Here is a 27,642-nt window from a genome sequence, read left to right on the forward strand (position 1 = left end):
ACAGCGGGAAGGTGACACTTCAGGGAAAGGAGAAATGGAGAGAACCCTGTGGCTCAAAAAAACCATTCCATGTCTCCCCATTTCCTTGTCCTGTGCTTTCTGCCCCTCTTGGCCTTCTCCAAATGTTGATGTTCACAGGCCGCAAGGGACTGCCCTTGCCAGAATGTGGGCAGAGGGCCTGGCCTGGGGCAGTGGCAGCCACAGGGACGGGGCACAGGAGGGACGGGGCACCGGGCAGGGCCTGAGCGCAGCAATTCCCCCGCACAGGAGGCGGAACTGCTGCCCTGGGCATTGCCCAGCCCTGAACACATTTTGCAGAGAGGCTGTGCAGTGTCCCTCCCCGGGCCATTCCGGAGCTGTGTGGGCACAGTTCTGTGCTGTGGGACGGAGCAGGGCCCGCTCCCGCCCATCCCCTCGCTGCCGGCCCCACCCCGGCCCCGCCGCCCCTCACGGGCCCTTTAAGCGCGCGCGGGCCGTTCCGCGCAGCTCTCGCGAGACCCGCGCGCGCGCGCGCGCTCCCGCCCCGCCCCGCCGGGCTGTCCCCGGACTACGCGCCCCACAATGCCCTGCGCGCGCGCGCGCGGGAGGGGCGGCGGCCAATGGCGCGGCGCCCCGCTGCCGGCTCCCCCCGGAAGTGACGTCAGGGCCCCCATGTGAGGCGATTGCAACACATGGTGCGCGGCGCGGGGGAGCGCGAGCACCGCGTGCGACGTCAGCGCCGCGCGCCGGGGGGAGCGGGCAGCGAGCGGCGGGGCCCGAGCGGCACCGGCACCGCCCGGGACACAGCCGGCCCCAGCGGCCCGCACCGCGCCGCCCGCCCGCCCCGCGCCGCCGCAGCGCCTGCAGCCGCGGGAGCAGCAGCAGCAGCAGCAGGAGGAGGAGGAGGAGGAGGACGAGGAGAAGATGGCGGACGATCCCAGCGCTGCCGACCGCAACGTGGAGATCTGGAAGATCAAGAAGCTCATCAAGAGCCTGGAGGCGGCCCGCGGGTGAGCGCCGGGCCCGCGGGACCGCCGCCCCGGAGCGCCGGGTGTCCCGGCTGGAGCGGGGCCGCGGCCGGGGCGCTGCCCGGGCCCGCCCGGCGCGGGGGGACGGGAGGCGCAGCCCCGGCCCGGCCCCGGGGCCCTTTTTGTGCGGCCGCGCGGGGCTCGGCGGCCGCTCGGGCCCGGGGGTCGGCGGGGAGGGCGGGCCGGGCCGTGCGGGGCGCGGAGAGGAAGCGTGACCGCGCTTCCCGCACGGGAAAAGGGAAAAGGGCCGTGGCTGCCCCGGGCTCCGCCGGCCCCGGCGCGGCCCCGCAGCTGCTCCCGCACCCGGCCCCGCACGGGGCGGTTCCCCCCGGCCCCGGCGGGGGTGGCACAGGTGCGTGTCCCCGGCCCCGCTCCCGGCCCGTCCGGCCGCTCCGTGCCAGCTGGCACCGGAGAAAGGCGGATTCCAGCCGGAGGAGACGCTCCTCTGTCCCCCGTGCAGCCTTGGGCTTCTCCCGAGGGAGCGGCTGGGCTGGGGAAGGCGGCGGGGTGAGGGCAGGGAGGCAGGGGCTGAGGCAGCACTTATTCGGAGCTTCTCTTACTGACGGCTGTTTGAACTTTCTCACCCCTTCCCCTCCCAGCGAAGGTGCTCAGCTCCATTTCCCTGAAAGCAAGCTCTTCCAAAGTTTGGACACTGGAAAGTTTAAAGTCTCTAATCCAGCTTTAATCCTTGCACTTTAATTTTTTTTTCCCCCACCGGAATGTCTGTTCGTGCAGCTTGCCCCATGCCAGAGGTGCCTGTTTGAGAGGGCAGCTTGGCAGTGGCTGGTTCCATCGGTTGGGAACCCTCTTGGGCCTGAGGAATTGTGAGACCTCAAGGTTCTGGGGCTGTAGAATAGCAAAGAAGGTCTGTGTTGGTAGACAACCTGATAAAATAAAAATGAAGGGTCACTCCTTAGCCACCCTTGCGGCTCCAGTTTCCACAGGCTCACCGGAACAGGTGTTCTGTAGCTGGGGCACCACTGGCATTGTTCTGTGGCCCCCCAAAAGCTTGGGGCCAGCTGGCAGAGGCTGAGCTGCTGTCTTGCCATGTCCTTAATGCTGCTGCTTCTTCTGTGTGTAGAGTCAGCTTGTGGATTCGTTTAGCTGGAAGCTAACCCAGGCAGGAGGGGAACCCAAGCCACAGGTCTTCCTAAATATATTTTACTCTGATTTATGATGCAGCTGTGTGGGGATAGCAGGTGGGAGAAGGGAGTGGAGAGCCTGGGCTGCTCTTCCCTGCAGCACAGTGGACTTTGGCTACCCCAGCTGATCACTGGGCTGTGCCTGTGTGTGGTGTGGGCAGCACGGGTTGTGCTCACAGGGGTCCCAGGAAGTTGAAAGGGCTTGGGAAGCTCCAGGCATCCACTGGAGCTTGTGACATAGCTTTGTTCAAGAGCACTGAGGGAGCCCCTGTGGGCTTTGGAAATGTAGAGTTGGAGTTTTCTCTCTCCCTGATTTGAAGTGTGCCCAGTCCAGTGTCAGCTCTCGTGTTGTTTGGGATAGATGAGTGTTGCAGAGAAGGTTCCAGCAGGTATTGGAGAGCTCCTGAGAGAGGGGAGGCTGAAGGGCAGGTGTCTCTTTTGGTATCGGCTTCCTGGGGCCACAGCCCAGGTGTCCCCCCTGTCATCCCCTTCAGGGTTCCCTGGAACAGCTCTGCTGTGCATCATAGATGCCACAGGCACAGTTGGATCCATGTAGGGGGTTTTGCTGTGCCCCCTGGACCCAGCACATCTCCTGGATGTGGTGATGCTGCTGTCCCTTAATTTAATCTGTGCCAGCTACTAAACCAGCACCCGAGGAAGGTGATGCTGGTGCCAGCAAGTCTGCTCTCAGCAAGGTGATGCTGGTTCTGTGTCTGCCAGTGAGTTCTAGCCAAAATTATCCTGGTTTGGGACCAGTGAGGAGAAGAGGTGCTGCAGCTTCAGCCCCCAGAAGGCTCAGGCTCCCCGGCACAGGAGGTGTGAGGCAGTGGAACAGGCTTTTCCGGCCTTTGGGAGAGTTGCTTCCTCTTCCTGTGGAGTAGGAAGACCTGTTCTGGGGTGGGTTAGGGGGCAAAGCCTTCAAACAGGGTGATGTGGAGGGCCAGGGCCTCGCTGGCGTCTCCACCTTCCCTTACTCATGTGCTCCATTAGTGACCCAGCAGCAGTGTCCCAGTTTCATGTGCCGGCTGTTCCGGCAGGGGATCAAAGGGACGGGAAATGGAGGAAGCTGGAGTCAGACATTCCCTTGGCATGTGGTGGTTGGGGCACCTCTGCTCTTATCCAGCTCTTCTGGTAAAATCTCCTTGGAGTCTGCAGGCTGTTAACAAAAGTCAAGTGGGCAGGAGAGCAAGGAAGTGCTTTTATGGATTGATGAGGAAAGGGGCAGTGCTTGGTCAGAGCACGCAGGGGAAAGATGAAAACTTCAGCTTTCCCAGAAGCTGATCAGTTGGAGGCCAGCAGGGGTAGGTCTGCCTCTCAAACTTGGAGGTAACATCCTAGCAGGAATGCCCTGTGTTATTTTCCCAGCCCTGCTAGGGAAAGCTGGCTTTGTCACTGATCTCTGTAGAAAGAGTCTGTCAATTCAAAATAATGGAAAATAATTTTTAATTTCCTGACCCCGCCTCAATACCCTGTCTCTGCTCACAGGGACTAGAAGGAGCTGTTATCTGTGTCTTACTTCCTAAACAAGAAGTTACCTCCTCCCAGCTCTTCCAAAGTTGAGTTGCAAACTGTGTGATCCTGTGCAGGGTGGCTGAGTTGGTGTTTCTGATTTGGTGAGGTGAAGGGCGGTAGCTGGGCTCTGCACAGGGTGTGAGGAGGAGCAGAGGGGCTCAGTTCAGCACTGCAGGCAATTAACCTTTGTGGCCAGAAGAAGATGGGAGTAAAAGGCTGCTCATGAGCCAGCTGTGGCCTTGTCAGAAGTTTAACCTTGCCACTCATCTCTGAGAGCTTGGAGTGCTCAGACTTTCATCAGACATCTCTGCTTCCCTCCTACTGAGGGATTCATTCTGCTTTCAGTCCACAGTTCAGTTTTGTAGGACAGATTTGGGGAAACACTGGGCCCCCCAGAAGCTGCAGCTGTGTCTTTCTCCATGGAGGCTGCAGCAGCCCAAGTAGAAGCAGCATTAACCACTCTGTTTTTCCTTTATCCTCTCTCTCTCTCGGGGCTTTTCTGCTGTTGCTTCATGCAGTTTTCCAGTGTCAGTGCTAAACTGACAATCTCTCTTTGTTCCTTTGGTCTCTGCAGTTCTGAATAGTTAGCTGGGCTACGGGCAGAGTTTTCTGCTAATCTAAGCTGTAAATGCTTGGCAAAATCAAGTACCAGCAACAACAAGCAGACCTGAGATGCCACATCCGAATCATATTTGGAAACTTCTCCAGCTCTTAGAAACACTTTCTTCTGCAAACACCTCTGCTTGGAAATGGCACTGCCACCTCCGTGGCGAGGTGGGCTTCCAGACCCCAGGTGAGAGTGCAGCTGGTGCAGGATGTGGAGCTCCCTTATGATGGGAAAACTTCAGGAGCTCTCTTGAGACATCTCCCCTGCCCTGAGCTTGCTCTGTTGGGAGCAGTAGCCCTTTTTGGTTATTTTACTGGAACAGGAAAAGAGGAGGTGAAGATCGAGGTGTCTCTGAAGGCACTGCCTGCAAACACAACTGAGGCTGATGTGTGGAAGAACATTTTTCCAAATTATGTGCTCTGGAAGGTGGGTCAAACAGGGCCAGTGCAGAAACGAAGTCTGAACGAGTAACTTATTCTAGTTGTAACTGGAAGAAATGTTTCAAAGTTGGACGAGGGAGAAATGGCAAGAGAAGGGGAAGTCTTGGTGTCTCCAGAGCCTTGGGAAAGCAAAGTGATGCGGTTCCTGCCTGGGTTTGGATTCTGCCATGTTGAGACTTACATCTAATATATGGGAGAAACAAAAAGTGAGAGAAATAAAGTCACCAGGAAGGATGGAGGCCTGGAAATACGTGGGAATTCCTGCAAAGAGAGACACAGTTCTGCTTGAGTTCCTGGAAAATGAAACAGTTCTGCTTGAGGGCGGGCAAGCTCACCTGTTGCTTACAGAAAAGATTTGCCCAGCTTGTGTTGCAGAAAGCATCATTTGCAGATGGGTTCTCTTGCAGTCTGTCCAGAGTCTTGCTGGTCCTGATGGAAAAGCCCAGCCTTGGAATTAGCCACAAGCTGCTGCTGTTTCCCAGCCTCGTGGAACAGGAGCAGGAGGCTGCTCTTCTCCACACCTTGCTCTGGGATGGTGCTGCTCTGGGACCAGGCAGCTGGCAGGGCTGAGATGTGTTTGGACAACCTGGTGGTTCTGGGGAGTGAGGTAGTCTTGGCCTGTTCCGCTGTGAGGGTGGTGGGCCTTTGCAGACGTGGCCTGAGAGCCCACCTTGCTGTGAGTTGGTACCACAGTGGGGAGAGCTGTGCAGCACCACTGCTGGGGGCGGTCGGGGATGACTGGGGGCAGTGACAGGTGTGTCCTGTAAAAGTTTGCCTTGTTCCCAATTTCTTGTGAGCAAAGTCCTGGAAACCATGGTGCTGGGGTTCTCTGCTGCTGCCTCAGGGAGCTGTATTTCCCACCTGAATTAGGCAGAGCTCCTGCAGCACTCTCCTGTGGATGGATTGTTCTGCTGGTGGTGCTGAAGGTGGAATTGTGCTGGGATGACTGTGGGACAATAGCATAGATGTGTTAACTCCAGTGTGGATTCTCCTGCTCCATACAGGACACAGCACAGCAGATTTAGGGTGTGCTCTTGCTTCAGTGAGTGTGACACCACCGCCATGCCCAGGCAGGTACCAGAGCAGCTCTCTTGGCTTGAGGGGTGTCATACCCCCAGAGGAGCATTCAGTGAGGTCTGTGAGCACTGTGACTGGTGTCTGGCTGCACTGCTAGAGATGTGTGGGTCCAGAGGCTCCCTCCCCTGCTCCCCGGCTGGCAGCAGATCTCTTTCCCTGCCTTCTTTATCAGGATCTGTTTGTCATTGTGGCTGTGCCTCGGATCTGAGCTGTGGGTCAGTTTAACTGTTGATACAGGAGCTATTTCTGCAGCTTTCACCTTAGGACGGGGGGTAGGATGGAGGCCTTGCCCCAGGCCTGGATGAGCTGGTCCATCTGGGAGGGGCAGAGCCATGCCAAGGTGGTCCTTGGCTTTCCAGCTCATGCTGTGGTGTTTAGGATGCAGGGCTGATATGTTGTGCTAGTGCCAGTTGTGGGATGGCCTTGAGGGTCTCTCCTGCAAGCTGATGTCTGCAGTGGACCTCTCTTATAGAAAAGTCCTGCTCCAGCTGGAATTGGGCTGGGCTGTCTGTCACACAGTGGGAAATGTGAGACATGGGTGTGGGACAGGGGCTGGAGGAGGAGGGTCTGCAGAGATTGAGCTTTACTGACAGTGAGTTTTCTGCTTTGACTTGGTGATCTGCCACTCGTATGGAGTGTTTAGGGAAGAGGTTGTGGTTTCAGTTCTTACCCGAGGCAGATTGCTTCCTCTGAGTCGTGCTTTCTCATGCTGCCTGTGGCAGGGGGAGCTCCCAAAGGAGGTCATGTTTCTGTGAGAGGTAGAGGCTATGATGTTAATACTGCCTTTTGCTTCTGGTGGTGTGAGGAGAAGGAGGAGGTGTTTGCAGAGAGGCTGGAATAGAAATAGTCCAGGGCAGAAGGGAGAGCTGAGGGCACCATGGCAGGAAACCACGTGGGATGTACAGCAGCTGCTTCCACACCATTTCCCTGCTATGACTGCTGGGTCTCTTCAGGCTGCCAGTGTCCTCAGTGCTGGGGTAGAAGCCAAATGTGGATTTCATGTCAGCAGGGCTGATCAGACCTCTCAGGACAAAGGCAGTGTCTCTTGTGTTTTGGTGGTGCTGAGAGTGGGTGGTCTGAGAAAGCTGTGCCACGTGGGAGGACAGCTGGAGCCAGGGAGATGTCCAAAGGGTTGTTGACATCCTGCTGGTTGCCTCAGTCTAATTGTTGTGAAACACTTCCTGGGCTCTCACCTGCCTGCTGTACCTGTTCCTTTTGAATTACAGCAACAGTTAGGAAGTGCTGTTTGTAGAGTACTCACGAGCAAGTGGCTGAGGAGGACCTGAGCTGGAAGAGTGGCTCCAGATCAGAACTGCAGCGAGTGTCTGACAGCCCATGGCTGTTCGGCAGCCTGGTACCTCTTCTACAACCGTGTGAATCATTAGTGAGCTGTGTGATTCATGCACAGATCATCATTCACATGGAGCTAATGAATGAGCCCCTGAGGAATGACGTGGTAGGAGATGGGAATGAGCACCTCAAAAGAGGACAGACTTTTTTGGCTTTGTGGCAACTGGATTTCTTTTCCCCACTGTTAGCCACCTATTCCCATGTAGCTCTGGGGCATTAGCATTTTAATAAGCAAATCTGGATTTGTTTCAGTCCCTCAGTGTACATCTTGTACCCAAATGGCCCATTAGCATAATGCAACAAGTCTTTTAAACTTGGAGCATTAATAATTGGAGAAGGAGGAGGGAGGGCAGGGGAGCTGTGGCAAAACTGAGCCTCCCAGTGAGTCACAAATGTCTGAAGTGCAGAAATGTCTGTTCCACTTCCCAGTAATTGGGCATCCGGGCTTTCTGCATGAGGTCAGATGCAGCCAATAGGGCCTATTCAAAACATGCCTATGCAATTATGTTTTGTGGTGTGTTGCCTTTGATCCAAGGATTTTGGAGAGGCATTGATTCACCTTCCCCGTGGGGTGCGCAGGATCCACTTGTGCTGATTCAGTGCTTGGGATGAAGTTGGGATCTGCTCCTGGAGCTGCACGTCTCATTCGGGATGTGGGTGCTGGTGGTGGCCTGAGCAGCAGTATCAGAGCTGGCCCCAGTTTGGGGGGATGGAGCTGGCCCCAGTTTGGGGATGGAGCTGCTGATGTGTCCCTCTGAGCAGGTGGTGCGTGGTGGCCCAGGGGCCACGGGCTCACTGTCACCTGCTACCTCTGCAGCCCTCAGACGCACGAGAGCTGCCAAACTGTGCTGTGTGGAGGAGTAGAAGTCCGTGACCTGATTCTTGTCTCACCTCCTTTGTGTCCTGGGAGTGAGGGAAGCTGAGCTCAGGAGGCAGCTCCTGGCAGGCGGCCGGCGGCTACTCAGCGGGAAGCACTGCCTCGCCTGACCCTGCTGAGGCTCCAGCCAGGCTTGCCTCTGCTCCTTTGCTGAAGCAGCCATTTGCTGCCTCCCTGTGGGAAGCTCTCCCTGGCTGCTGGAGCCAGGGGTGCACTGAAGAAATGAGGCTCACTTGTGTTTTCCAGGGTGGGTTCTGGCTGGGTGCTTCTCTCCCTGGCTGGCACTCAGAGCTTGGTTGGCATCTGGAGGCCTTTCCTCTCTGAGAAGGTCAGTGGGTGAGGGTAGGAGGGCAGGATGCCTTTCCAGGACCGTCTGAGTGTCTGCCTTCAAGCTGGTTCTGGTTACATGAAGTGCTTTTTCTATCGAGTCTGCCAGCTTTACAGGAGAATGATGGACAAGATTCCTGTCTTGGGCTTTGGAGCAGGACTACAGCAGTAGAGCCTGGCATTGTGTGAGCCATGGTGGAATAGCTGCACGGTCTCACGCTGTGCAGTTGAGTGGTTTTCCTTTGTCCAGGGGAGAGGTGGCATTTAAAGGCTGCTGGAGGAATTTGGTGTCTGGGGTGTTTCTTCAATTCAGGGGAGAGGGGGCCTCAATTGCTTCGATTAATGCTTATGCTGAAAAGGATTCCTGAAGAATGAATTGCTTGGTCTCCTAAATCTGCAGATCCTCTCCTCATAACCACCCTGCCCCCATCTTGTCCTTTTTCTCCGCTTCTGAGGTGTCAGTGGATCAGAGAGGTGATCTCTGCCTCACTTGTGCTTGGGAACTGGTCCCTTCCATATTTCATACCCTTCTTTGGATGATGTGGGAGCCTTTGAGGAATGGTGTGTGTTAATGTTGCCTTTTAGGAGCTGATCCAGAGTTCTGCTGCATGCTGGGGTGAAATGCAGGATGCCTGTGGGGGATTGTGAGGTTCTTGCTGAAATAGTGCTGTACAAAGCTCTGCCTGGCTTTTGGCTCAGCTCCACGTGAAACCTCAGAGGAGCTGTGGCGGGTCCCACTCAGCTCCCCAGGGCTGCGTGCTCTGTCAGGGGTGCAGTACTCGTGTCCTGCTCGAGCTGTGCTGGGAGCCCATGGGCTGAGCAGGAGGGGGAGTTCATCTGTTTCTGGTGGAGGCATCACGAGACATTGTTGCCTCCAAGCAGCAGTCAGGTTGAGGTGTGTTGGCTGGGTTTATTGCAGAGCATTCAGCTGATACTCTCAGAGGCAATGCAGTCTTTAGCTTCCAGGTGATGTGGCCTCTGAAGCACCGAGGAATCTTGGACTCTTGAGATTCCCTGCTCTTTCCTAGCAGGTTTTCCAGGAAAAGTTGTGCAGCTCTTGCATCTGCTGTTGCCTCTCTGGATTTGGCATCTCGAGTGGACTTGAGCCATTTTCTGTTTGATGAAGGCTTTGTCTTATTAAAAGACATTAAGTCTTTAAAGGGCACAGCTGTGACCTGTTTGCTTCACAGCCATAATTCATAAGTTGCAGGAGCGTGTGTAGAAGCTCCCTCTGGCAAGGTCAGTGCTCTTGCACGCAGGGCGGGGATGAGTGGGGAGTGTCTGATGGCCTGGCTGTTGTAAGGGAACCCAAACCAGCAATTTGGTACTCGCCTGTACCAAAGGACACTCCCTTTCTATAGCACTGCATTCAACATCTCTGCTCAGATGCAGCATCAATACCCCTCAGATATTCTTTACTCACATCACTGATTTTGTGGACTGTGCCCTGAACTTAGTCCTTCACTGACGTACCACGTGCCTGCAGCGCTGTGGATGTGGGTTCAGAAGCAGCTCTTTGGGTGTGCCTGATGGAGTTCTGCCTTGGGTTACACAGATATTGCTGGCATCTGTCCTGCAGCTGGCTGTGCAGGGAACTCATTTAGCCATCATACAACTTGGGTAGCCTTGGCTGTCCGGGCAGCTTGGGCTCCTTGGAATATGTTGTGCCTGCCCAGTAATCCAGAGTCCTGGATGGAGGAGACCAGCAGAGGTTACCTTGGGAAGGTAACATGGCTCAGAGCAGTGTGTGGCAACAGTTGTTTCATAGAAAGCTTCCCAGCTGTGGAATGTGGCTGGGATCAGATTGTGTGGGAGCTGTTTGCTCTGTGCTCCTTCCAGTCTCTGGCAGTCACACACAGGCCTCATGCTGCCCTTGGTTCCTGGGGAGAGCAGGATGCTCATGAAGCTCTGCCCTGTGAGAATAAGCCCATTTTGTGTCCTAGGGCATGACTGCCCTCCCTTGCCTCTGTATCCCACATTCCACAGTGTGCTGTTAGTGTGAAATGTTTCACTGTGGAACAGCTACGGCTCAGCTGCTGTTTGTCAGGTCTCCTCTGATACCACAGGGCAGGCCAGTCGCTGCTATTTATATAGCAGTCTGTGAAATTAGTGCTCTCCCGTGCCAGCACATAGCCCAAATTGCAGGAGACAGGTTGACTGACTGCTCCTCCTCGCAGTGCTGGTGGTTGTCTGCCAGGTGGAGGGGAGCTGTGGTCGGTGCTGCTGGTTTGGTGTGTGGGGTGGGGCAGTGCAGGACCCATTTCGGTGGCACAATGCTGTGTAAGGTGGTAGGAGCCTTTTGGAAAACCCCTACATCACTTTGTAGTACCAGCTGAAAGCTGAAGGTCTGAAGATCTGCTCAGCTGTTCCTTCTGGTGGCAGGAGAGTAGAAACGTGGTGACAAAGGCCTGCAGGTGGAGATGGTCACCCAGAGCAGGAGGCTCCTCTGGCAGCTGTCATGGAAAGCAGCCAGGGGGGTGCACGTGGCAGCCATCCCAGATGGGTGCAGTGCCTGCTTTGTGCACTCAGCTCCTGCTCTGGTGCCTCCCTCGTGCTGGAGCACAGAGCACGTCCACAGAGGGCCCCGCTCCTGGTACCGAGTGTGGCGTGGGCTGGGAACGGGGATCCAGCTGGTGCCAGCGTCCTCTGGGCCATCCCTGCTCCTGGAGGGGACCCAGCGGTTGTCCTGGTCTGCACACACAGCACAGGGAGGGGCTGTTGGGTGATCCCTCCTTTCCTTGCAGGGACAGGAGCTGCTTGGGTGCCACAGGAGCTGCTTGCAGGAAGAGTGGCACGGCTGTCCCCTCCAGCTTTTTGGGACTGGGTTAGTGGTGATTCAGCACTGCCCACTCGCTGTGATCACTTGTCAGCAGTTGCTCTGAGGTCTCTCTGTGTCTGTGAAAGCTGTTTCATGGCACAGTTCTCTGAAATTCCAACTGTGGTAACATTGGAATTTTAATAATAGAAAGGCTGTCCGATCCACAAACCTTGATTTTTCTGAAGAACTTGCTGTCTCCAGAGAGTGAAATGTGCTTATTTTTGCTTCCCCTCTTCCGTCAAACAGCCCTCTGGCAGGCTGTAGGAGAAAGCCAGAGCCCACCTGCTGTGGTGTGGGAAAGCTGGAGCCTTGATCCTCATCTTCTCTCCTAGAGATAGCTAATGCTGCTCATGGCAGGGGGTGATAAATCTGAGCTAATAGTCCGTTCCTCGCAGGGCTGGCAGTACCCACAGTGCAGGCAGGGCAGGCCTTCTGCCTTTCCAAGCTGGCACTGAACTGCCCCCTTGGTTCTTTGTGGTGTGTGGGCTGGTGCTTGTCTTGCTCCTGATTGTTTCCTCTGCCCCTGTCCCCTGAGCAGTGGCACTCGTTGTGCTGCTGCCATGGGCCAGGGTGCTGCTCCCCTCCAGAGCAAACATCTCGGAGCATCCTGCCCTCGGGTGGCACTGGCAGCTCTTGGCCAGAACAGGGACAGCAGCTGGCTGGAGCTGCTGCAAGCCCCTGGCTCAGCTCAGTCTGACAGCATCAGCTCCCAGCTGCTCTGGTGGAACTTGGGTGTGCTGAGCTGGGGGGAAACCATAGCAGTGCTGTGAAATCGGGGTGTAGTCTGGATCCTTCCAGAGTGCTGTGGGTGATTCAGGGAAGACCTAGCTCCTGGCATGTTTGACCCCGAGCTGCCAGTGTGAGCAGCGCCCCTGGTCTGGGTAGAGCACTTGGTTGTGCCCCCTTTTGGGAGGCCTTAGGATGGTTATGGGGAAATTCCTTACCTCATTCCCAGGTACGTGTACTCTGGAACCCTCAGCTCCAGAGGGGACGGTGGGATTTGCAGAAATACCTTTTATCTTGTTGAGGCTGCAAAGACCCAGAGGAGACCTGGAAATTGTCTTACTCTGCAGAGTAACCTATTTTTTCTGAGTGTTTTTGAACAGCAGCTTTCTTAGAAACTCTTTGCTGCGTTTTGTCTCCTTGGGGTGAATTTAGCAGATGCACCACAGGGTTTTTTAGACCCTGCCATGCTGCATTAGGGTCACATACAGGTACAAGCTTGCTTTGAGAGCAGAAAGCTGCTCTTCCCTGGTCGGATAACAAGGTGTTGGCAGTGTGTGAGGGAGTTCTGCAGCCACCCTGAGTGCTGGTGCCCATCTGCTTCAGCTGGTGTCTTGCTGGTCTCAGTCTTTGGTTGTCTGGTGGTTTAGTGACCCCTTGGGGTGCTGGGTACCTGGGGACATGGTGACACGCTGGCTTCCTCCTTGTGCTCGAGGCCTCCAGCAGCCTGGTTGCCATGAGGTGCTCCCCTGGCAAGCTGCATGCCAGCTATTTTGCTGGATTCTGCAGGAATTGGTTAGAGCCTGAAATAGCTTTGGCTGTGTGAACAGTGGTGCAGCATGGCAAAGCCAAGGGGTGCACTTGATGTTGGTAGGGCAAGGTGCTTTTGGATACAAATCCAGCCTGGAATTCACTGAAGGATTGGCCCAGGCACAGCGGTGTGCTGTGTTGAACCAGTTGGAGATTTAAATGAGCAGGAGTGCTTCCTCTGAGAGACCCTTTTCATTTGTTTGCAGTAATATATCACCAGGGCTTGTGAAGGCCACTGTGTTCCCTGGGGTGGGGTGTTCCGAAGGAGCAGTGCTGTGACCCTGCCTGGTGGGCAAGGTGCTGTGTGTAGGATAAATAATCCCCAGTTCCAGTGGTCCCAGTAGGATCCAGTGGGTGCTCAGTGCTGGCACCGGTGTTTGTGGGGCAGTGGAACACAGCACAAGGCCAGGGCTGGCATCTGAGGGGTGACTTGCATTTGAAAACTGAAGGGAGCTTTACAAATGACTTTGTACTGAAGAATTGCTCTTGGTAGTGCACGCCCAGCCTTCCTCCTTGCTGTGCACAAAGCTGGTGAGGTGTCTGGACAGTCAGTCCTGTGAGGAGCAGCTGGGGGGGCTCAGCTTGGAGAAAAGGAGGCTTGGGGGGACCTTTCTCTCTGCAAATTCCTGTAAGGAGTTTGTAGGTGGGGGGGATCAGCCTCTTCTTCCAGGCAGCTTGTGACAGGACTCACTCCCTGCTCTTCGCCCTCTGTCCTCAATTCAGGAAAAACTGTATGAAATCTCCTCTTAGCAGGAGAGCCATGGAGTGCCCAAGGGGCATAACAGTCCCCCTCCCACGTGCCACACTGGGATGCCCTTAGGTGATGCAGGAAGTTAGGTGTGATGGGCAGAGCTTTCTAATCTCTGGGAAGTCTTAGGACTTTCTTCTTTCAGAGGACGGGATAATTCAGGAGTGCTGCTTTCAGAAAAGTGGGGAAGAGCTGCTTTCATTCTGATCAGCCTCTTCCTCAAAGGAGCCTGCTGGGAATGATAGCCATTATCTCTCCCCTAAGGCTGGTGCCATTCACTGGGGTAGCTAACTGCTTTAATTGAGTGGGCTATGGAGTATTCTTGGCTGGGGTGACCTGGAAGCCTGAGAGCTGTCAGCGTGGCTCAGAGCTCCTCCTGGGAGTAACGCGGGCGAGAGCCGCTTTGTGACTTTCTCGACTGGTGTGGATGGGGAGCTCGGATATTAAAACCAATTAGTTGTCTTTAAGGTCAGGGACTTATTTGACCTACCAGCCTCTGCTTCAACTTGGCCTGGATTGAGGATCTTTGGGAGAGGGCTGCACAACTTTTGTAAGGAGGCTAATGAAGTGGTGCTTTTTAAAGCACTTCCCTGCTGCCTCTGCAGCCCAAACACTTGAGCAGGACGCTGGTGCGTGACAGCCTGGAACAGCAGCAAGCAGGAGCTGGGTTCGGCTCTTCCTCCCGTAGGAAATGTAAGAGAGCAAAACCCTGGGGTTTGGTGTCTGAAAAGCACTTTGCTGGCTCTCTGACTCAGAATCCTGAGAAGAGGCTTTTTCACAGAGCTTAGCTGGTTTGCCCTTGAGAGGGCTGGAGGATACGATGAGGGATTTGATTTTTATGCCATTACTCTAACGGAAAGTGTGAGGTCTGGGTTAAATCTGAGACAGTGCAGAGGCAGCACTTCAGACATCTGGGATGCTTTAATGGCAAATGGGAGGTACCTGCTGGAAGGCAAATGGGAACTTCCCCAATTTTCCTTTTGGCTTTGGACGGATTTGAACCACAAGGCGGCTTTAGGGATTAAGATTTCTGCAGGACTCACCCCAAAGCCCTAGGAAAAACGAATATCAAACTTATTTTCTTTTAATTTACGCCTGTTCTGTGATTTGTGGGGTCTTATCTCCTGACTCTGTGCCTGGGGTTGGTGCTGGTGAAGCAGCAGTGTGTGCTTAGCACAGTTCAGTTAAAGCAGCTGCCAGAGCTGATGAGCTGCTCTGGGGAGAAAAGTGATAGTAGGAAAGCAGAAAAGACTCACTGTGACAAAGGGATCCTTCCAGTTCAGTTTTCTGTATTAATCTGAGGAAAACAACATGTTAAGGCAGCACTTGGGCTGCTCAGTGCTCCAGCTGTCTGAGAACAAATGGAGTGGGCTTTAAGATGTCCTTAAAGTATGTGGCTGCATTGTTTTAAATAATCTCTGCTGGGAGCTGCTTCCATTCCTTCTGCTCGCAGCCCTTGGTCCGTACGTGTGTTCTTTCTTCCCAGAGCAGTATCCCAGAGTAAACTAGCAGCTTCTGGAGGACTTGCTTGGTAGAGGCTGAGCACTGAAGAGAGCCTGTTTTGTTTTCTTGTCTTTTCTCTCCCATAATTGTCCAGCAGAAGGGGAATTACACCAGCAGCAGTGAAGAAACATCTTTGGGGGAGGGAGGAGAGAACTGTGTACAGGGAACATGGTGTGAGGGTGCTTGTTGCTCTGCTGCCTGCTCACATCCCTTTTTTCCCTCCCCAGCAATGGTACCAGCATGATCTCGTTGATCATTCCCCCCAAAGACCAGATCTCGCGAGTGGCAAAAATGTTAGCGGACGAGTTTGGCACTGCCTCCAACATAAAGTCAAGAGTGAATCGCCTTTCAGTACTGGGAGCCATTACATCTGTACAGCAAAGACTGAAACTCTATAACAAAGGTAACTTCTAGCTTGTATGGATGCTGGCACACTTCCCTTTCTTGGAAGCAGCCTTAAGTTCCTGCACTATGCAGTTTTCTGCTAATCAAATCTGTTGGCCTGTGCTGCTGTTTTGCACTGATATTCCAGGTATGTTGCCCTTGGATGGCTACTTCAGGGGTGGACTTTGGGACTAGAAGAGTAAGGTGGTCCTTGTCTTTAATGAGTGGGCTCATGATTCTGTTCTTAGTGCTGACTCTGCTAGACGTGGCCAGATTTAAGAGCTGCATATTCTGCAGTAGTTCATTTGCACTAAAGCAGTGATTTTCTATCAAGCAGAAACTTCTGTGTGCCTTATGCATGGCATGAGCAGCTGCCATCATTTTGGGGGGGAGCAAACCCAGGCCATGTCAGATGAGCCCTGGAAGAGTTCATTGTTACTGCCTTTGCACCAGCCCCTGGCCTTCCCTGGGATGGTCACTCTGTAAATCCCTGTGTGGGACCAGCAAAGCCTCAGGGGCTGCTCAGCCTTTCTCTGGGTGCTGTGAGCTTGCAAGCTCATGGGTTTAACAGGCAGGTGCATGTCTGCTGCAGGTGCACTAAATGAGTTTGTTTTCCACTGTAGAGGGAATGAGGTGGGGAAAAGGGAAAATTAAAAGTTCGGGAACTTGAATTTCAACTCTGCTATGAGTCTCAAGGGCTGGCAGTCAGTTTTTGATGGGTACAGCTTGCTACGTTCCTTAGTGATCTAAACCTGCATTGTGTCGTTTGTAGTACCTCCAAATGGTCTGGTTGTTTACTGTGGAACAATTGTGACAGAAGAAGGAAAAGAGAAGAAAGTCAACATTGACTTTGAACCTTTCAAACCAATCAATACGTCGTTGTATTTGTGTGACAACAAATTCCACACGGAGGTAAGGACTCACCTATTTGCAGGAACCAAGGTCTGGGCACAACCTTGGTGTGCTTGAGCCTGGAGAGCAGCAGGAACATGCCCTGGGGAGGCCACTGGATGGCTTGGGACTGGCCAGAGATGGGGGATGCCTGCTGGAAGGAGCTGAGAGGCTGCCCAGCTCCTCCCACAGCTGAGTTTGTGTGACCCACAGACAGGAGCTCCTCTCTGTAGCTGGAGGAAGGGTGTTCCTAACCACAGAGGCCCATAGATCTTATTCCAAGCCAGGCTTTAAAATACTGCCAAGATACTATCAGTGTTGCCAGTCTTGGCTATCAGATGTGTTAACTGAGAGCCTGGATGGAGAACTGGCGTGTGCCTAATCTGTCTGGGGGGAAGTGGGATTATTTTTATCCAACATCTAATTAAGTTAAATGAATGGTTTGAGGCATATTTAAAGAAATGTGGATTATAGCAGCCGGTGTGTTGCCTCTGAGTCTGTTTTGGCTCTGGCAGGTGCAGAGGTCTCAATGTTTGCAGTGCCCCTCACGTCTGTGATGTTCCCCATGATAAATGTGTGGCCTGAGACTTAATTGCCTGTTGTCAACCCGTGTGACGTGGGCTTGACAGGCCCTCCAGTGATGTAGCTCTGCTTGTCTGCTGGGGTCTGTGGAGATGTGATCCATGAGTGGCTTCCAGAGGGCAGGAGTGCAGCAGGGACAGGTGTGCTTGTTGCACAGGTGAGGTCCATCCCTACTACTCTGTCTCTCCCCCAAAGGATGAAATCCCAACACGTCCTTGACCTCCCAGGAATAAAAACCTGTGCACAGGCACAGGTCTGGAGTTCTGCTGGGTCCATGTGTCCGTAGATGAGTGAAAGCAAGAGGCAAATAAGAGAATTCAGTAGAGAGCCAGGATGCCAAGCCCAGGACGTGTTTGTCGCTGCTGCTGTGGGCAGTGGGAGGGTGCTGAGTTTCCTCCTGTCCTGCCAAGAGATGGATTCGTTGGGTCTCCTCAGCAGCTGCTGCCTCGGGGCACTGATTCAACACAGAAGTGCCCAGCAGGCTGTTCCAGGAGCAGCTGCACAGCCACTGGTGCTGCTGTGTGGCACTGCTCAGTGAGAGTGGCAGTGGCCTGAGTGGAGTCTGTGGGAATTGCTGCTCCTGCTGATGGGATCACTGCCAGCACCTCCCTCCACGGGCTCTGTGCACTCCCCTGTCTGTGGAGTGTGGGGTTATTTCGCTTGGGATTGCCTGCAGTGCAGGGTCAGCTGGAGCTGTAGCAGCCTGCTGGGGGCTGTGAGCACTGGGCTCTGGCTTTGTCCCTCTCTCTGGCTGTAGAGCTGAGCTGACAGCCAGGGCAGCTGCTTGGGGCACCCACAGGTTTCCTGGGAAAGTGAGGGGGTGTGAAGGAGCAGGAGAGGGAGGTGATCTTCACCTTTGGGCTAAAGCTGCAGAGAGGAAGCTCAGTGCAGGCTGAAGGAACAGAAGAAAGGCAATAGTCCCATCTTGGTGCTGGACAGGTCACACAGTGCAGGCGCTGACAGAGCTGATCAGGGGCACTGAGGGAATCACTGATCATTGGTGCTGTATTAAAATAAAGGGAATTGGGAGTGTCAGAGCTGTAGTCATCTGCTGCCTGGCAGGAGCATGTGGTAAGATTTCCTGTAGATGTTTTATGGCCTGTGTGAAACTGAAGTAACTCCCCCAGGGGGCTGTGAGCCCTGATGTGTGTCTGAGGGGTAGGATTTACAGTGACTTATTTTGATACCTTGGCTGGAGCATTCATTCCAGTCACACGTTTAGCTTGGCTCTGTCCCAGTTAAATAGATTGCAGTGTAATATGCCACTTCCTCCTCTCATTCATCCCACTGCTGAGGAATTAATACAGAATATTTACTTTGGCCAGGAGATTCCATTTAAACCTTAGCCTCTGTTTCTTCTAAGCTTGAGAGCTGCAGCCTGGGTTATGTGGATTTTGGAAGAGGATGACTGATGGGTTTTATCCTTTCAGTTCAGCCCAGTAATCAGGCTGACAGCCCTGCAGGCAGCTCAAGGTCCCGTGCAGTAACCCAGCACCATCACTTTCAGTGTTAAACTGGTGACTTCAAGCAATCTGGAGTTTTGACAAGTTCCCCATCCTACTGATGTGGTTTTGCCAGCCAGAAAGGATTCTGGCTATTGCTTTTTTGGGCATGTGTAAGCGAGCAGGAGTGTGTGTGTGTGCTGGATGTCTCTGCCCACTCAGACAGCCCTTGGGGGAACAGCAGCTGAGAGATTGCCTCGAGAAAGGAGTGTCGAGTTTGGGTGCTTGTGGATGCCCCAGGGCTGGGCAGGAGCTTGGGCAAAATCAACTCAAAAGCCTTGATACTGCTCAGTGCTTTGGTTGGTCAGCTTAAATGACCGTACGCCTTCTCTAAAGGGAGGAAAATTGAAGGATAACTTCATTTTGCAGCAAATGTTCTGGCTATCTTCTCCACAGCCAGTTATGCACAGAACAATTATTGCTGCTGCTACTTGTGCTCTGTAAGGCTGAATTTGCCACAGGCACTGTAGATTTATTTCATCATTCTGCCTGTGGGACTTGAAGTCAGTGGGTGCAGCAGACCAGTGGTTGTGGTAGGGAGGCTGTGTCAGTGCTGTGGAGTACAAAACTGAACTGACAGTGAACTGAGCTAGTTCTCCTTTCCTGGCTGGAATGCCAGAATCATCCTCCAGCTGTGCCAGCCAGAGCGGAGAGGCCGCCTCAGAGAGGTGGGATCCATTTCACTTCACACTCTCCAGAGCCCTTCTCTGGGGTTTTGCTGTCACACCTGCCCATGACCTCAGGTGGGGAACTGGCAAAGCTGGGAAGTCGTGATCAGAATTAAACTTGGTTTTCCTTTGTGCTCTTGACAGTATCGTGTGGGATGGGATTATGTAGGGAAGGAATTGTTCCCTGGGAGGGTGGGCAGGCCCTGGCACAGGGTGCCCAGAGCAGCTGGGGCTGCCCCTGGATCCCTGGCAGTGTCCAAGGCCAGGTTGGACATTGGGGCTTGGAGCAGCCTGGGATGGTGGAAGGTGTCCCTGCCCATAGCCAGGGAGTGGAATGGGATGAGCTTTAGGGTCCTTTCCCACCCAAACAACTCTGGGATTCTGTAGTGATCTGGAATAGTTACAACTCCTGAGTGTGCTGCTTTTCCTCTAGTTCATTTATAAAACAATAGCTGTGAGCTGAGACTGCTGGAGCTGTGCTGTCTCTGGTGCCCTGTGTGAGCCATGCCCCACCCTGACAGCCTCACTCTCTGTTCCAGGCCCTCACGGCGCTGCTCTCCGACGACAGCAAGTTTGGCTTTATTGTAATAGATGGGAGTGGGGCACTCTTTGGAACTCTCCAAGGAAACACGCGAGAAGTGCTGCACAAATTCACTGTGGATCTTCCAAAGAAGCATGGTAACACACTAGCCTGTCTCTGCTGAGTGCAGCAGCCTGTCCTGGGGTGGGATGTGAGGGTGGAAGTGGGGAACTTGGCCTGTGGGGGTTTAGCTCTGCTCAAGTCTGTGCTCCCTTGGAATCTGACAGCAAAACCTCCAGTCTGAGCCTTCTGTCAGAATTAATGAATCACAGTAATATGCAGTTGATCTTAGAAGTGGCACTTTTTATTTCTTGCTGCATTTGACCCTTTATTTGGTTTTGGGACAGTTCTAACTAAATATTAGTAGCACAAGTAGTAATCCCACTCGATGGAGTCGTTCAGGTTTGATGTGCTGGTGGTGTGTGCACACCACAGCGAGGAGGAGCGAGCTGCTCTCCGCAGGAAGCACAGGGCCTAATGGAGCAAGGAAAATTTGAGTTCCACTCTGTGGTGCTGTTGTAGCCAGCCACTGATGAGTTCAGCAGATTGTCTGCTGGTTACTCCTGGCCTACTGTCCTTTGTAGAGTGGATGGGACAAAATGAAATAAAAACTGCCCCCAGTGAGGTTGTGCAGCAGAGACTGCTGGGCCGCGCTGCGTCAGCAGTGTTTGAGGCAGTGTACAAAGAGAAAGCTTCTAATGAAGGTGCAGGAGAGAGAATGTGCTCAGATGTTCAATTTCTGCAGAGTTGTGAGTCTTTATAGCAAGAAAAGAAACATTTTCCTCTGTGGAGAAAAATCTGGTGGAAATGAACCCTCTTTATTCCCTGAGTGTTCCATGAGAGCCCCTGCCTGGGCTCGTGGCAAACGTAATTCAGGAGGCTGCAGCTGCTCTTGGCTTTGGTTATTCCGGGCCAGCTGTGTCCTAAGGATGCTCCTGGGATGCAGTGGGTTCCCCATGGCTGCCCCATCCCCCCTGCAGGCAGAGGAGGTCAGTCTGCCCTGCGCTTCGCCCGCCTGCGCATGGAGAAGCGGCACAACTACGTGCGGAAGGTGGCCGAGACAGCCGTGCAGCTCTTCATCTCCGGGGACAAGGTCAACGTGGCTGGGCTCGTCCTAGCTGGATCAGCTGACTTCAAAACTGAATTAAGTCAATCTGACATGTTTGATCAGGTGAGTGGCCTTTCCTGAGCATACCCAAGTGTTTAAGTGTCAGTGGTGACGTGGTGATTGTAGCAGGAGCTCTGATACGAGATGCTCCTCAAGAGGAATGTGACTCTGGTGTCCCAAGAGATTTGATTAAAAATGTGATGTGTCCAAAGAGGTCTCCCTTTCCTAATACCTCCTGCAAGGAGCGGAGAACTCCTTTTCTTAAAACAGGGCTAATAAGAAATCTGTCCTCCCTGGTTTGGAACTGGTGTTCCCATTCTTTGTGTTCCCAAATCTAAAGCAGAAGCTTTACTGCAATTAAACTCCAGTAAAGCTAATCTGTGGTTCAATACAGTGCATTCAGAGGTCCCTCTGCCTCAGGTGAAGTGCAGTAATGAGTGCAGTGACCCCATGGCAGGGTGAGGAGTCTGACAGCCCTGCTCTGGAGTGGATTTATGTTTTCATGTCTCCTCCTTCTCTCGTTCAGCGGTTGCAATCCAAAGTGCTCAAACTAGTTGACATTTCATATGGAGGAGAAAATGGCTTCAATCAAGCAATTGAGTTGTCAACTGAGGTCCTCTCCAATGTGAAATTCATCCAAGAGAAAAAACTAATAGGTACGTGATGCCCTGCAGCCTCCTCCCGAGCCAGGCGTGTGGCACTGAGTGTGCTGGTCTTGCTCTTACCCTCCTGGCAGAGCCCTGGTGCTGCCCCAGCCCTGCCATCCTGGCTGAGAGTGTGAGGTTCTTTTTGTCACCTGGACACCTCAGGTGCTGGTGGGGGGGGTTTGGTTGGTGTCTTTTTCCCCACCAGACTTCTTGGACTTTCTCTGTCCCTCCATCAGAGAACACCTTAGCTCCAGGCCTTCTGGTGGCAGCTGCTTCTCCCAGTTGCTTGCATTCAGATGAAGCTTGTTTGAAGTGTGGGTGCTGTGCTGAGTGCTCATGGCAGGCTCTCTGTGCCCTGCAGGACGATACTTCGATGAGATCAGCCAGGACACGGGGAAGTACTGCTTTGGTGTGGAAGATACACTAAAAGCTTTGGAAATGGGAGCAGTAGAGATCCTGATAGTCTATGAAAACCTGGATATCATGAGATACGTCCTGCACTGCCAAGGCACGGAGGGTACGTGGTGCTCTGGGACACTGAAAGGTCTCAGGGTTGAACACCTGAGGTGCCTCACTGGGACGGGTTTGCTGGAGGAGCTCCCTGAGGGGGTCTGATCACAGGAGTGTTCTGCAGGTAGATCCTGACCTGCAGCTTCCCAGCCCCTGTGGGGGAAAAGCTGGAACGAGCAGGGTTCCAGTGCACAGAGGGAACTGCAGTGCCAGGGGGCACTTGGGCACAGGGCCAGCCTGGATCCTGCTTCAGCTGTGTCAGTGTGGTGCCAGAGGGGAGACTGAGGTGACGTTGTGGCCACAAACACAACACCTCTGCCTACAGACAGCCCCTGTGCCTGCAGCAGGACCTGTCCCTCTCTGTGGTGGCTCTGCAGCTGCTCTCTGCTGCTGTGCCCTGTTGGGTTGCCCACAGAGCTTCAGAGAGGAGGGAAGGCAGTGGCAGTGCCCAGGCCCTCTGTTGCTGGCTGTGCTCAGTCTCCTGCTGTCTTAAAACTGCATCTTGTAGCCTTATCCAAACTAATACTATTATTTTTTTCTCCCTTCTCAGAGGAGAAGATCCTGTATTTGACACCAGAGCAAGAGAAGGACAAATCCCACTTCACAGATAAGGAGGTATTTCAGCTTTGGGGCTTCTGGCTTTGTTCTCAGTGTGTTGGTGCAGAGCTCTGGACACCTGGGCTTAGTTTGTCCCAAGCACCTGAGCACAGGGACCTTCTGGCCCTCAGTGACACCTCAGGCTGGTAGCCTGTGGCTCCTCCTGTGTGACCCCTGGATCCGACACCTGCTTTCCTCCAGTCTTCCCTGCTGCCAATCCCAAGGTTGTGTAAATGGGCAGTGTGGGGTCTTTGGCCACCACCAAAGCATCACCTACAGGGGTTTGGTAGCCACTGTGCAGGCTGAGGCCCTGAACCATTGCTCCGTGCTCATGGGGCACTGATTTGGTTGTGCAGGACCACTGCGAGGTCAGAAATGGTGACATGGATCAGGTGCCAAGGGGATGTTTGCTTTGGGATGTATTTGACATGTGGAACTGTCATTTGCTGCCTGAGTTCCCTGCCTGTGCAGGTCAAACAGCCCTCGTGGACCAGGGCTCTGTTACTTTGCAGAGTAAACTGGGAAAAAAGTGTCCCTTGCCAAAAGCGTGGGCATCTGTCCCCCATGGGTTATGTGGGGGCCGTTTCCAGCTGCCTTCCCTCCTGGAGGGGGATTGGCAGTCCCTGCTGTGCATGGAGGGTTTGCAGTGTTACCTGCACTGATGCATTTCTATTTCACAACAATCACTTCACCTTCTGCTTAGAACACGGTGCCTTTTGGCTCTGTGCTTGCATGGATCAGTGCTCCTGCCTGAGAGCAGGGCCTGCTGGACGAGTGGGGCTGGAGTCCCTGCAGGGTGCAGAGCAAGTATGAATGAGCAGTGAAACTGAGACCTAGTGTGAGGTGACCCTGGAGCAGAAGAATCAAGGCAGTTTTTTCTCCTGCTTCTGCACTAAATTCCATATTAGAGGCCCAAAACACTGTCAGTGATTAATTCTGTAGCACCAGGAGCCTTGTGGCTGTGCCAGCCCTTGCCTGGTACAGTTGAGTCAAGAACGCTTCCACCAGGAAGGTTCCTGTGGAGCGTGGGGGCTGCTGTCCCTGCTAGGGCTGACAAAGCCACGGAGCCAGCTTTGGGGGGGTTTTCTCAGTACTGAACACACAGTGACTGTAACAAGTTTTATTATTTATTTCTCCCTTCCAATGTCTCCACAGACTGGGCAGGAACATGAACTCATAGAAAGTATGCCCCTCCTGGAGTGGTTTGCAAACAACTACAAGAAATTTGGAGCAACATTGGAAATTGTTACAGACAAATCACAAGAAGGATCCCAATTTGTGAAAGGATTTGGAGGAATTGGAGGTAAACTGCAAGAGGAAAATGTGTTTGTTTTTTTTTTAGTGGTTGGTTTGATAATCTGGTGCCAACATGAGTGGGATTAATCTTATTCCAGTCAGTCATGGAACCAGTTCCAGAACCAATTGTCTTCACCAGGGTAGATTCATTCCCTGTCCTGCAGGATGATGGCCCATGTTGGGCCCTGTTGCTTTCCAGCTGTGCTCCTCGATCCCTGTGTCCTCTGCAGTGCTCAGGGATGGGCTTGTCCCCCTGTCCAGCTGCTGGAGCTCAGGAGGGCCCTGAGCTGCCTGGCTCTGTCTCTGCACAGTGGTTTGGTGGCAGCCCCTGCCCTGCCCTGTCAGAGATGGGGCTCTGACCACCCTCGGCCCTGTTCCTGCAGCACTTGGAGCTGTTGCTCATCTCTCAGAGCTTCCCTGTACTTTGCTCCCTGATCTTCTGCTTCTTTCCAAAGAAAAGTATTTTTAGTCCAGCCTCTGGAGCAGTGAGGCCTCTGAAAGGCAGTCCTTCTCTGGAGCTCACTGACATCAGCCACGCCTGGCAGAGGTGCAGGTGGCTCCTGTGCCAGTCTTACAAATCCTGGGCAGGTAGAGCCAAACCTGCAGTGCTCTGTCCTGCCCAGGCAGGGATTGCAGGACAGAGCTGTGCCACTGGCTGTGCTCAGCTTTGATGAGCGTGAACCAGGGGCGAGTGCACTGTAAAGAGGAATTTCTAGGGCCCAGAGAACACCAGCTGGGAAGAAACAAGCTTGGATTGTTTGGCTCCATAAGGAGCAATAGATTTCTAAGTTTTCAGGGTTTGTAATTCCAGGAGTCTCTCATTTGCAGCCAGATCGAGCCTCTTTGCATGGTGGGATCCTCTTTGCTCCCATGCTCTGTAGGCTGGAAAGGAAGTATCCTTGAAAATCTCCTTCACCTCAGTAAATGATTCCAGGGATACAGGATTTCCGGAACCCTGGGTTGGTGTTTGGGGTGGGAAAACAGCCCCTAAATCCTGCTTTTACTCCATTGTGAAAGTGTCTGCAGTGCCAGCTGCCCCCTGGGTTTAACTGCCAGGCCTTGGTCTGAGCAGTGACACTGGGACCAGTGACCTGCTACTGGTGCTTTTTGGAGATGCAGCCCTAGAGCAGGCTCAGCTTTTCCAGGAGGAAGCTGGCCTGGCTGGGCAGGTGGGTGTTGCTGCCTCTGGGCAATAATTCCCCGTGGCATTTCTCACTCCAGCTCCTGCCTGCTGCCAGGCCTCAGCGTGGGCACGGCGGGGAAGCTCTGGACGTGCAGGGCTGGGGAGGCTGCTCAGTGCCTGTGGGAATGCTGGGGAGGCTAAAGGCTGTTTCTTTGGCAGGTATCTTGCGGTACCGAGTGGACTTCCAGGGCATGGAATACCAAGGAGGAGACGATGAATTTTTTGACCTTGATGACTACTAGGTAGTCGAGCTGGGTCCGGCAACACGTGCCTCGCCCCTCCAGCATCCAACCCAAGGAGCAAACTCATGGTGGAAAACACAACAGATCCCTGCCTTAGAATTGGAACATTTCCAGAACTTGATCCACGAGCATTTGGATTTAAGAAAGCAAAACCCTACACTTTGATTTGTCATAGTGTCAGTACAGCAGCAAACTACTAAGTTCCTATATGCCACTTTGGACTAATTTAAAAAGAATCCCAGTTTTTACTTTTACTCAATGGTGAAATTGGTTGCTCTTGTATTTTATGGAAATGATTTTTTTAACCTTCATGATACATTAACTGCTGTAAACCTCTTCCTTCCAAAATTAATAGAAGTAAGATCCTACTGGTTTGTCTCTTTATACTTTGATTGGGGAAATCAATTGCTGCATTTGGCAGCGCCGTGACCCATTTACATGGCATTCTCAGCTTAGCCTGCAGAAGAAATGGAACGAGGTTGGAGCCATAATTCTCTTCAAAAGCTTGAGGAGGCACTGACCTGAGTGCTGGTTCATTACATGTGGCTTGCAAAATTCTGATGGTTTGGGGAGGCTCACCAGCCAAACGTGCTTTAATCTATTTGCAGAAACACTGCTCTTACAAACTAGGAAATGCACTTCATGGATTGCAATGAGAAAATGCTGCTGGAGTCTTGGGCTTAATTTGGATTTGAGCAGTGCAGCCTTCAGGAATTTATTTTTTTTTTCAGTCTTGACAAAAATAAACATGAGATTTCAGTGAAGTAAGGTACACTTGGCTTTTTGTTCCTCAGTAAGTTTTTCTTTTTGCTTTAGGACTGCGTAAGGTTTCCTTGATTATGTGAATTTGAGCCCACAGGTCTTTAATGGAAGTGGGTGTTTGACAGGAATACTGAGTCAGTGGAGTGAAGGCTGAATTAGTGCTGGGAGTGTGGAATATTTGATTCTGATCTGTGGAGCGCTGGCACAGCCCCTGGGAACACCCAGCTCCCAGCACTGAGCAGTGTCTGTCCTGTGGGGATGTGCCCTTCCAGGGGTAAAGGATCACCTCTGGGCCATCCCAGACTGCCGAGGCTTTGTGTCCTGCCTGTTCCATCCATAGAGCCAGGGAGTTCATCCTTGGGGCGTGTCCAGCCTGCTGGTGACACTCTGGGGGTCAGGGGGCCGTGCAGGCCAGGGGGCAGTGGCACCAGGCCAGGTCCTGCCCCGAGGGGAGCAGTGGCACAGCTCCAGTCCTGCTCAGGTCCTGCTCCCTCCCTGGGGGCTCTCCCAGCGTCGCTCCCGGTGCTTCCCTCAGGAGCAGCTCCTGTTCCAGCTGCAAACCTTTGCCTCTTGTCCTGGTTCACTTGAACAGAGGGAGCTTCTCTTCAAATTTCTGCCACACTGTTGTTTGAGGTCCAAAATTCCTGTCCTTGTGAGCAATACCATTTGTCCCCCTGGTCCCTAACCTGGCCGGCGGCTTTGCTGCTGTCCTCACATCCAAGCTGGAATCTCTCCCGGGAGGTGGGGCTGGGTCTGCTCAGGGCTGAGCACAGCCCTGGCCCTCACAGCAGTATGTTCTGGATTTTGCCATTGTAAATGGGTCTAATGTGACATGACAAGACCACAAAAATTGGATGTAAATTTACATTTTTGAATATACTGCTTGTTGTTTCACATGATACATTAGGGTATGCAGCTCCTTTTTGTAGTTTTTATTTTTACTATTTAAGTTTGGAAATGATGCCAAATTTTTGTATTTCTTTAATCAATGTGTTCTCTTCAGTGATATATATTGCATTATATATTGATGTGTATATCAATATATACTGATATGTATTACACTTACACATGCAAACACACTCAACGGGGGTGGGAGATCCCGGCCTTCGCATACTATATAGCCTCTGCAGAGAGATCCCAAGCAGTGATATCTTGGTGTTGTGATGTACAGAAATGGAGAAGAGTATTAAACCATATTTAAGAATATAGTACAGACTCCTGCTTTGTTTTCTTTAGTCCAGGAAACTCCAGCTTTTTGCTCTCAGCTCGGTGCCAGCTTCAGGGCTGGAGGTTGGAGGCAGCTCTTTTGCAGCTTGGTTTGTGCTTCTGGATGTGTTTTCCCCTGTGCTGGCCCTGCTGAGGCCCCACCTCAAATCCTGTGTCCAGTTCTGGCCCCTCACTGCAACAAGGACACCGAGGCACTGGAGCGTGTCCAGGGCAGGGAATGGAGCTGGGAAGGGGCTGGAGCCCCAGGAGCGGCTGAGGGAGCTGGGAAAGGGGCTCAGGCTGGAGCAAAGGAGGCTCAGGGGGGACCTTGTGGCTCTGCACAAGTCCCTGACAGGAGGGGGCAGCCGGGGGGGTCGGGCTCTGCTCCCAGGGAACAGGGACAGGAGGAGAGGGAACGGCCTCAGGCTGGGCCAGGGCAGGCTCAGGGTGGACAGCAGCAGGAATTTCCCCATGGAAAGGGTGCTCAGGCCTTGGCAGGGGCTGCCCAGGGAGGTTTGGAGTGCCCATCCCTGGAGGTGTCCA

At 53.3% G+C, this 27,642-nt stretch overlaps 1 protein-coding gene across 2 annotated transcripts; it reads left to right on the forward strand.

Annotated features, from left to right (window-relative positions):
- The first annotated feature begins 675 nt into the window (after positions 1-675).
- On the forward strand, positions 676-27,101 carry ETF1 (eukaryotic translation termination factor 1). Of its 2 annotated transcripts, none has more exons than XM_039559652.1 (10): positions 676-989; positions 15,169-15,344; positions 16,098-16,237; positions 19,508-19,646; positions 20,529-20,719; positions 21,183-21,312; positions 21,665-21,820; positions 22,364-22,428; positions 23,566-23,713; positions 25,049-27,101. In XM_039559652.1, exons 1-10 carry the CDS (start codon positions 904-906, stop codon positions 25,129-25,131), a joined length of 1,314 nt encoding a protein of 437 aa, XP_039415586.1. In that variant the 5' UTR covers positions 676-903; the 3' UTR covers positions 25,132-27,101. The 2 variants fall into 2 exon arrangements, with proteins under 2 accessions (XP_039415586.1, XP_010408449.1); XM_010410147.3 differs by lacking the exon at positions 676-989 and adding an exon at positions 4,283-4,454.
- The last annotated feature ends 541 nt before the right edge of the window (positions 27,102-27,642 follow it).

Source organism: Corvus cornix, chromosome 13, assembly GCF_000738735.6.
Source record: "Corvus cornix cornix isolate S_Up_H32 chromosome 13, ASM73873v5, whole genome shotgun sequence".
Taxonomy (NCBI): domain Eukaryota; kingdom Metazoa; phylum Chordata; class Aves; order Passeriformes; family Corvidae; genus Corvus; species Corvus cornix.